General features: G+C 44.4%; 1 protein-coding gene across 2 annotated transcripts in view; it reads right to left on the bottom strand.

Moving 5' to 3' along the window:
• Window positions 1-3,952: 3,952 nt before the first annotated feature.
• The window catches only part of PDE6D (phosphodiesterase 6D), a 69,407-nt gene continuing 62,738 nt past the window's right edge, over window positions 3,953-10,621 (bottom strand). The window contains exons 2-5 of one of the 2 annotated variants that reach the window (XM_008072501.1): window positions 10,248-10,336; window positions 9,534-9,659; window positions 8,397-8,502; window positions 3,953-4,559 (exon numbers count right to left, since the gene is read on the bottom strand). In XM_008072501.1, coding sequence (XP_008070692.1) covers window positions 4,478-4,559; window positions 8,397-8,502; window positions 9,534-9,659; window positions 10,248-10,336 — 403 coding nt within the window. In that variant the 3' untranslated portion in view covers window positions 3,953-4,477. The remainder of the gene's footprint in view (window positions 4,560-8,396; window positions 8,503-9,533; window positions 9,660-10,247; window positions 10,337-10,621) is intronic. The other variant, XM_008072502.1, reaches the window with a different exon arrangement.

The raw sequence follows: 10,621 nt of genomic DNA, 5'->3' as shown, positions 1-10,621 counted from the left end.
TGGGCTCAGTGGCTCAGCCTATATCCTGTGCCTTTGGGAGGCTGAGGTGAGTGGATTGCCTGAGCCTGCGGGTTCGAGACCCACCTGGGCAGCGAGACCTCATCTCTACAATAAATAAAAAAATCAGCCGGGCATGGTAGTGCATGCCTGTAATTCCGGCTACTCGGAAGGCTGAGGTGGAAGGATCGCCGGAGCCCAGCAGGTCGAGGCTGTGGTGGCCAGGAGCGGACACTGCACTCCAGTCTGGGCGACAGAGTAAGACTCTAACTCAAAAAAAAAAAAAAAGAAAATTAAAAAATCCTTGGCTCCCCTGTGAGTTTGTGGCGATGCCCTGGGACTTAAATCCCTACTATTCACCTCACTCCACCCCTTTTATTCAACGCTACAGTTGAAGCTGCTTAAATCCCTACTTTTCACCTCACTCCACCCCTTTTATTCAATGCTACAGTTGAAGCTGCTTGGTTATAGATCAGATAAAATCACCAGAAAGAACTGCTAAGCCTGATTATGTCTTCACTTTGAGCACCATTTTAACAGTGCATTTTGAAAGCTATGAAACAATTACCAGGTCACTAGCAAGAAGTCCTAAAAATAAACTTGACAATACATCCTTGAAGTATTGTCTCACAGGCATAAGATAGTATCAACTACAGCAGGACTGGTGATCAGATCAGCATCCGAGGGTGCTCTTTCTGGCTGTAACATGGAGGGTAAATCAGGAGTGGCGGCCAGTTTTGTGGTCCTGAGATGGTTATAGGAACTGCGGCACGGGTGGCAGGGATGGAGAGGACGTGAATGGGGAGATGTTTATGAAGCCAAGTCAATGAGCTAGGGTCTACATAGGGCAGGAGGAAGTGGGCCGCAGTCCCCATACCTGAGCAGGTGTGTCACCCACCCCTCCCACCCAGGATTGCAGGGTGAAGGAAAGAAAGGACACTGACCTCTTTGCCTGACTTCTTCCTTATTTTTCCTCTGCATCCTACACCAGGTTGGAAGTGGCAGGTTTTCATCCAAAAGTGGGGACTTCCCTCATGTTGTAGCATGAGTTATCTCACCAGGCAGTCAAGAGTGGCATGCCTGGTTCTTGCTATGCTGATGATAGTTTAAGAGAGTTAAAAAAAATCTTTTCTTTCTGAATTAGGCTGGCTTTCCAGACTATTGGCTTGCAGGGGACTGGAAAAATTCTGCTTTGGAAGTCAAAAACTGAATGTTGGCTTCCTTCTGTTTCTCCACCCCCTCACCCCAGACTGATGCTGCCATTGTACTGTCTTGTTTTCTTCAGAGCATCAATTACTATCTAAAATTATTTATTTGCTTTCTGTTTCCTCCTATTAGTTCTTCTTCTTCTTTTTTTTTTTTTTGAGTTGGAGTCTCACTCTGTTGCCCAGACTGGAGTGCAGTGGCCGTTCCCAGCCACCGCAGGCTTGACCTGCTGGGCTCCGGCGATCCTTCTGCCTGAGCCTTCCAAGTAGCTGGAACTACAGGCGCACGCTACCACACCCGGCTAATTTTTTGATTTATTGTAGAGATGAGGTCTCGCCAAGTTGCCCAGGCGGGTCTCGAATCTGCGGGCTCAGGCAATCCACTCACCTTGGCCTCCCAAAGTGCGGGATTACAGGCTGAGCCACCAAGCCCAGCCTCCTATTAGTTCTTAATGGAAGGGTAGGGACCTCACACTCATCTTGTCCAGAAAGTATATCTGCCACTTAGAACAGTGTCTGGAATATACAGAGTACTCAGTAAAAATGTGTGGACTCAGTATATAATGCTTACAGAATTGGCATGTAGCATGATATCAATGCACTATAAAACACAAACAAACAAACCTAAACAATTTTAGGGACAATGCACCTGGAAAAAAATGGAAAGTCTACAAAGGAACAAGGAGTAGAACACCCAGGAGAGGGGCTCTCAGAATCCAGGGAGAACAGAAACTCCAGGAGACATCAAAAGAATCAGATACAGTAGATAAAGGAAGGACTGGAAGGGACCCAGCAGAGGTGCGAGTGCTCCTCTTAATTGTCTGGAGCAGCAGAACTCTCCCCATCACCTTGCATGAGTCAGAGCTGGGAGTGTTCTTTAAGCAAGCTGCTCAGAGACCTTGGTCTGTCCTGCAGCTATCCCCATGGACATAAGTACATCACTAACATTAATTAAATTACTCTACCAGTATTTCTCAAATCATAGTCCACAGAGCACCTGAATCAGGATCACCTGGAGTGCTTTTACATGCAGACTCCTAGACCTCACATCCACCAAATCAGAATCTCTGGAGGTCAGGGCAGGTGCCCTTCACTAGTTTGAAACTGTGGCACTTTGACACTGTGCCAGGCTTCGCCTCCCCACCCACAGATGTGGCCTTCAGTGTATCCAGAAAAACTAGATCTTCAGACATGTCAGCCTGTATCAAAACCCACCTCAGCCTGCACCTACCTTATCAGAGCTGACCCTAACAAGGGTCCAGGTCCCTAGAGCTCTTGTGTACTCTCCTTTTGCTTGTGTTCATGCCTGCCTGTACCATTTCCTTCCTTCTTCTCCCACCATCCAGTATTCAGCCATCCTCCTTGCTAGTTCAAATCCTACCCACATGGCTTTGGAGCTCCCAATCAGGACTGTCTCTGAAGCACACACTTTCTGTTTTTCTCAGAGCAGCTAGCAAAAAGTGTGCCTGATAGTTTTGGCCAGGTGAGTGAGTGGAGAAGCATTCTCCACTCTTCTCTACTAGAATGTATTCAGTCCCATGAGAACATTCCTCAGTAGAATTCTGGGGAACAGATATGGTTCTAGAAACGGAGGGATCCACTCTGAGAAAAAGAAATAGCATTTCCGGAAAGCAATCCATTTTCACCTTTTTAAAAATCCAAACTTCTGTATTTAAAAATTAGCTTTTGAAGACAACAGATCTAACATGAGGAACTGAATCATCACTGAAAGATGGTGCTAGTACACGAAAAATGTACTGCCTCTCCTCTCTACCCACTGATGCAGACGGACCAATGGACAGAGTAGAAGAGCAAGAATCTGAGAGCAGGGGCCACACCAACGAGATCCACCTCTCTGGTGTACTCTTCTATCTTCAGGTCTCAGATCTTACTACTTTGGTAGTAGGGAAACTTTTAATTGTTGATATTTTATAAAGAACAATGAAGGTTACTGGTAGCTCAGAGGTAAGCTCCTATAAAAGAGAACCCTTTTTGGTTTTCATTTTATGTCAGACTGAAAGCACTGCAGTTGTAAGCACTTCTCTCCCAGGCTAGCTTCCTCTGACCATGGTCTTAAAGACCTCTCAGTCTCCCCCAGCCCAGATGTTTTCCCAGCATTCTCCCATTGGGTTCATGGAGATTTTTTTTTCATTTCTAACTTCTAGTCTCTCACTTAGGAATATAAGAGTCCCTGTTCTACCACTTTAGAACTTCTACTCTTTCTGGAAGCTTCTTGAACAAGTAAACACTATAAAGAAATAGAAAAAGTTAGAAAAGCAACAAAGGGTGCATGTATGTCGTGGAAGATAACCATTAAAGATTGTGTGTGGGGGGGACGGGGGATGGGATTAACAGTAGCAAATATCTGTCTGGGGATGGGGAAATACCTCTTATCAACAGGGTACCTGAATGAAACGTAATTGTACACCTAACCCTTAACTGTACCCCACAAAACCATAATAAAAAATATTGATTAAAAAAAATAAATAAATAAAAAGAAAAAAATAAAAATAAATAAATAAATAAATAAATTTAAAAAAAGATTGTGTCTAAAAGACAAATGCTAAGATCATGGGTCTTGTTCAGGTACACTGTACATTTTTGGAAAGTAGCAACTGAAGTACTCAGGAAAAAGATCAGTCCGTTGATCCCTGGAGTAAAATATAGTTGTGATCCTATGATCTGAGAAATGTCCTTCTTCCCATGATGCAGCCAGGTTCACATTTCAGAGAAAGGAGAGATGAAAGCAGTGCCATGTTAAAGACTGTAGGAATATTTTAATTCATATGTTTTAATTACATTACATAATTATAATATCACAGTCTATTTTACAAGTTAAATGTATGAGAATGTATGAAATAGAAAGGGTAGGAAAAAACTAAACATGGGTCAGGAACATGAATTTTTCCAAAACCAGGGCCAAAAGAAGAAGTGTAGCCTGCAGAGCCCAAGGAGGAGACAGGGAGGGTGACAGGTAGAGTATTAGCTTGTGGTGTGTTGGTTCCCCTGCCTTTACACTAGGAAAGAGTCAAGACCCATCCCCTGCCCTGGTCTGGGGTTGGAAGTTTAGTCTGGTCAGCGGAAGATGGCAGCTTGGGGAAAGGAGCCATCTGGTTACCTACACAAAGCTGGTCCCCTGGTGGTCGCAGGTGGGTTCTGCCATTGAGGAATTAGGGGTGGAGATGTCAAAACTCAAACGTGTGGAGGAAAAAAGTAAACGGTTTCCTCCTCTCTTCAAAAAACTCAAATTCTTGAAATGTGCACATATTCTTCTCTCAAATATAGAAAAGTCTCACTCTGGATGTGCTTACAAGAAGATCATCGTCAAAAAACTTTGTTTCTATGATAACGTTCCCACTGTAAGAAGAGAAACAGAGGACAAAGGAAAGAGGGAGCATGTTAGGCATAGGATTTCACTTCTACAAAGTGGTTTCTATCTGGGTTCACTGGACTCATGGACATGCACCAACCTAGAGCCTAGTTAGCCTGGGGACATTAAAATCCTGTCCATATGGGGTTAGAAGTCTAACATGACACTTAACTTACGTAATTAGTTTCAACCCACTCAAGTTCAGAAATCAGAAGTGAGAGCATGTCTCCACTCCTTGCTACACTCTAAAGTCCTTAGTAGAGTGCTCTGCACACAGGGTGCTTATAGATCCGACTGACTTTCTGATACTGCGTTCATGAACACCTCTAGCTGGTTTATACACAGAAGCCTGCAAACCTCAGGAGTAGTATCCTTCCCTAATACTACCTAGAGTAAACAGCAGGGGTTTGGCCTGTCCTATATCTATTTTCCTGCCTTTGGCTAATAGCACTCTGCTCTTCATTTGGGGAACCATCCTTCCTCCAGTCCATATGCCAATTTAGCGGCCCCTCGCTCACCTGGCAAAAGGGTGAGCAGAGGATATAACTGGGGCCAATCAAACTCTCGCCCCTAAACAGGATCCCTCCTATGGCTGTTTCTTGAGGAAACTATCCAGGGATTCCTGCCCCCTGCATCGTCTAAGCTGCCCAGGTCTCCCCCTTAATCCTTCAACTGTTGTATTAGCCAGAGCCTGTTTTTATTGCTCGCAAAAAAATAACACTACACGATGCCCCTGTGGTGTGAAGTGGAATTTCATTTTTCTTGGTAGGTATCTCAGTGTTCCCATTGGTAAAATGGGAGAGATCATGCCCTTACCAAATCACTCTTTTTTTTTTTCTGAGTTGGAGTCTCACTGTGTCGCCCAGGTTGGAGTACAGTGGCACGTTCATGGCCACTGCCGCCTCGACCTCCTGGGCTCAGGTAATCCTTCTACCTCAGCCTTCCAAGTAACTGGTACTACAGGCACGTGCCACCACTCCCGGCTAATTTTTGATTTATTGTAGAGATGGGGGGGTCTCATCAATTTGCCTAGGCTGGTCTCGAACCCATGGGCTCAGGCAATCCTCTTATCTTAGCCTCTCAAAATGCTGGGATTATAGGCGTGAGCCACCCTGCCCGACTTCCAAATCACTCTTGAGCTGAGTTTAGGGCAATTGTTTTGGGGGGTTTGGTTCTAAAAATTAAGTATAGATAATCCCCTATCTACAATGAATCAACCTATGATTTTTCAACTTTATGATGGGTTTTGGGGGTGCTAATGCATCTTTGACTTGTGATATTTTCAACTTATGATGGGTTTACTGGGATGTGATCCCATTATAAGCCAAAGAGTACCTGCACATTTTTTTAGGGTATAAAAAGTGAGACATGACTGGGCTCGGTGGCTCAGCTGGTAATCCTGCGCCTTTGGGAGGTTGAGGTGAGTGGATTGCCTGAGGCTGCGGGTTCGAGACCTGCCTGGGCAGGCGAGACCTCATCTCTACAATAAATCAAAAAATTAGCCAGGCGTGGTAGCGCATGCCTGTAATTCCGGCTACTCGGAAGGCTGAGGCGGAAGGATCACCGGAGCCCAGCAGGTCAAGGCTGCGGTGGCCAGGAGCGGCCACTGCACTCCAGTCTGGGCGACAGAGTGAGACTCCAATTCAAAAAAAAAAGTGAAACATGACTTAACAAGATGCTATCATAGATTTAATGGTTTCAGTACCTGCAAGAAATCAGGTCTGGCCAAGAAGAAGTCAAATTAACCTTAACAAAATCTAAACAAATGCCTTCCTAGGCTGGGTATGGTAGATCACGCCTATAATCCCAGCACTTTGGGAAGCTGAGGTGAGAAGATTGCCTGAGCCCACAGGTTCGAGACTAGCCTGGGCAACTTGGCAAGATCTCATCTCCACAATAAATCAAAAAATTAGCCGGGCGGGGTGGCATGCACCTGTAGTTCCAGCTACTGGGAAGGTTGAGGCAGAAGAATCACCTGAGCCCAGCAGGTCAAGGCTGCGATGGCCGGGAGCGTGCCACTGCACTCCAGCCTGGGCAACAGAGTGAGACTCTGACTCAAAAAAAAAAAAAAAAAAAAGCCCTCCTATACTACTTCGTACTTTCCAGGGTAACTAATAACCAGTAGACACATTCTGTTGGTAATTACAAAACAGGTAAATAAGATAATAGAAAATCAGATTGGTTGATAGAATATAAAAATAGCTACTATAGTACTAAAAAATCTATTTTAAAAACTATTTTAAACATATATGCATATTTTAAATTCAGATAAGGTCACATCCAGGCTGGTCTCAAACTCCTAGCTCAAACTCCTTGGTTCAAACAATACTCTTTCCTCAGCTTTCCAAACAGCTAGGACTACAGGTTTGTGCCACCATACCCAACTACTAAAACAAACAAACAAAACCCATTAAAAAGCCGGGCACAGTGGTTCATGCCTATAATCACAGCACTTTGGGAGGCTGAAGCAGGAGGACTGCTTAAGTCGAGGAGTTCATGATCAGCCTCTGCAACACAGTGAGACCTTGTATCTATGAAAAATTTAAAAATTAAATGGTGGCATGAGCATGGGGCATGGTGGCATGGTGGCATGAGCCTGTAGTCCCAGCTACTCTGGAGACTGAGGCAGAAGGATCTCCTGAGCCCAGAAGTGAGTCCAATGTAGCCAACATAGTGATAGCCTGTCTAAAAAAAAAAAAAATAACAATAATAATAAATAAAAACAAAAAACTTAAAAGTAATCTCTATTTAACAATTCAATGTGGCTTTCATAAAGGACCTGCTGAGAGAGACAATCCAATATTACACAATTATCTATGGGACTAACTCTTTAGAAGGCACTTTTACTACAGCATTTGAGGGATGAACGTACATTCCCAAGAGAAAATGGTAAGTGGGCAGTTATTGCCAGTGCTTTTGGACAAAAGAAAAAATAATTTTCTTTGAGCAGAAAGCAAAGCTATTAGAATGGTTAGCTACTCTCTGGAAAACTATAATCAAGTGTCATCCTCTAAAACAGAATTAGGACTTTGCCAGATTCTGTTAAAGGTGATCCAAACAAAGTCGAGAACTACTGGAAGTATGGTAGTCAGGAAAGGGAGCATCTTCACATCCATTTGGGGGATATAATATGCCAGTTTCCTTCTATATCATCGCATTGTATCTTCATTAAACCTCCTTGGAAGAGAACAATTAATTCTATGTTTAAAGATGAAAGACAGCCAGGCTTGGTGGCTCAGCCTGTAATCACGCGCTTTGGGAGGCTGAGGTGAGTGAATTGCCTGAGCCTGCGGGTTTGAGACCTGCCTGGGCAACTTGGCAAGACCTCATCTCTACAATAAATCAAAAAATTAGCCAGGTGTGGTAGCGCGCACCTGTAGTTCCAGCTACTTGGAAGGCTGAGGCGGAAGGATCTCCAGAGCCCAGTAGGTCGAGGCTGCGGTGGCCAGGAGCGGCCACTGCACTCTAGTCTGGGTGACAGAGTGAGACTCCAACTCAAAAAAAAAAAAAAAAAAAAAAAAGAGATGAAAGACTAAGGTTCAGAAAGATAAAGTATATTATTGCCCAAGATGACACAGTGGTCAGAATGAATCAAGAATTTAAAATCTGGTCTAATCTAAAGTATTTGATTTTTTCTACTTTATCACACTGTCTTTTCCACATGACAGAGGTCAGTAACCTATAAACTAAGATGCCCTTGGATACTCTTTTACCCTTATTTCTCAGCCTAGTTTTCTGCCCACTGAATGGCACCAGGTGTCCCACCTGCCTGGAATGCCTGCTTCTAGACACACTTCATAATTTCCTAAGACCTGCTCACTCACGTTAAGACGCTTGCTGGCATCATCTGGGACTCGGGTGCTGCCTCTATCAAGGACTGCCAGGTATTTGTGGAGTTAGGGATCACAAAGCCAAACTCGAAGAACCATTCTGAAGGAAGAAGGAAAAGCCGGGGTGAGCAGGTCCCCAGTATAAAGTTTAAGGGCTCTTTGTTCCCCCTCCTTTAGAGTGAGTCTCCTCCTACCCCAAGAATCACTAAAGAAAGCTATTAGAAACCTTCCAGACCAGAGGCATAAAAAAAAGGACACAGAAGCCTTCTGCAGGTATCTTCTGAACCACACTACAGACTCGCTTCTTATGCTGTGGGATCTAAAGGACTAGGATCAACAAGCAGGATACAGTATAAGCAGCATTTTATTTTATTTTTTTATTTTTTTTGAGTTGGAGTCTCACTCTGTTGCCCAGACTGGAGTGCAGTGGCCGCTCCCGGCCACCGCAGCCTTGACCTGCTGGGCTCTGGCGATCCTTCCGCCTCAGCCTTCCAAGTAGCTGGAATTACAGGCGTGTGCTACCACGCCCGGCTGATTTTTTGATTTATTGTAGAGATGAGGTCTCGCTGCCCAGGCGGGTCTTGAACCCGCGGATTCAGGCAATCCACTCACCTCAGCCTCCCAAAGGTGCGGGATTACAGGCTGAGCCACCGAGCCCGGCTAGCAGCATTTTCTTAGAGGTAATCTGAATGAGAACTATAAACAGAAGTAGACCTTTTCACTTGGAATTTAGCTCTAAGGTGCATATGTGCCCTCTTACACTGCATGATGAGAACTCAATGCAGAGTGGCCTTGCCAGTCAAATCAGTATGATACTGTATGTAGAGCACTGTACTAGGCCCTGCTCATAGCAGCTTCCTCCATGACCCACATCTCAATACCACGTCAGTGCCTAATCAGGCACTACCTACCCAGGCTCCCAGTGTCAGAGACCTCAGTTCCCCTTGCAGTGACCAGCTTTGTTTTGCTTTGTTTTCTGTAAGGGTTCCCAATCTTGCAGCATGTAGGAACACTACTATAACTGAGTTGTAAATGAATGTTATCAAAGCACTGCTTTAGTTCATGGGGTGTTTTTGCCTTTTGTCCCTGTCATGCTAAGCCCCGATTTCAGGCAAGTAGGCAGCAGAATACCTTCTAGGCATTGCCCTTTGAAGTAAACTTTTTGTTCCAGGCGGAATTTCTCCATTTGTTCTGCTGAAGAAAAGTTCAACTCTCGAGACACTGCCTTGCACTTGAGGATTTTCTTGGGAACACGGGCTGATAAGAGAAAAACACATGCTGAAGTCAGTCTAAACGAAAACCACATGACTATGATGCTTTAAGTTTTTGGGAGCTTTGTACAGCTCGTTTAGAAAGCACATTATATGCATTACATTTCAGATAATGCCTTGGTAACTGCGTTATACTTTAGCTGAAGGCAGACATTTTCAACTGGTCAGCCGTATCTGAAAGATCTTAGATCTCCAAGGAATGTCAGATTTTGTGCATCTATGGGCTTCACCTAACCCTTCTCATCAGGAAGGGGGCTGCATGGGTACCTTCTCTCTACTCTGTTCTGTTGGTTTTAATCTTTTCTTTTACTTATGAGAGATAAAAGTGCAAATTTTCTTTGGGAAAAAACGTTGAGAACTTAGTTTATATCTTTGGGTATGTTCTAGTGCTAAAATGGGTTTTGAGAAGTGGGAGAAACATAAAAAAGGAACTAAAAATGCCAACAACACGTGGATTAACATGCTGTGTCATTCACCTACCTATTATTAGGTATGTGTTAACTTAGCTCCCTGATGCCCAGGCCCTGTTCTGGTCTTGATCACAGCCCTGTGCAGACAAAGGGTTGGAAAGTACCTTCATGCTCCACACCAGGGACAGACAGGTCTTCTGTTCCTTGCCAGAGTATCTTCCCTGTCTCAGAATCCCGAAGGTTCATCCAATTTCTGATCAAGTATGATTAAGGAAAGATAAGGAACTAAAAGTGCCTCCTACTTTGTATTCTGGGTGTCTCATATTTGCTCCTATCAACTCTTGCTTCCCTTTTAACAAATCTGTCAAGCCGGGCTCAGTGGCTCAGCCTGTAATCCCGCGCCTTGGAAGGCTGAGGTGAGTGGATTGCCTGAGCCTGCAGGTTCGAGACCCGCCTGGGTAACTTGGTGAGACCTCATCTCTACAATAAATCAAAAAATTAGCTGGGTGTGGTAGCGCGTGCCTGTAGTTCCAGCTAC

The sequence above is a fragment of the Carlito syrichta genome, unplaced genomic scaffold (genome assembly GCF_000164805.1).
Source record: "Carlito syrichta isolate Samal-C Ts95f unplaced genomic scaffold, Tarsius_syrichta-2.0.1 Scaffold315299, whole genome shotgun sequence".
Classification (NCBI taxonomy): Eukaryota; Metazoa; Chordata; class Mammalia; order Primates; family Tarsiidae; genus Carlito; species Carlito syrichta.
The sequence above is the reverse complement of the archived record's forward strand: the minus strand, read 5'-3'. Positions and strand labels throughout refer to the sequence as shown.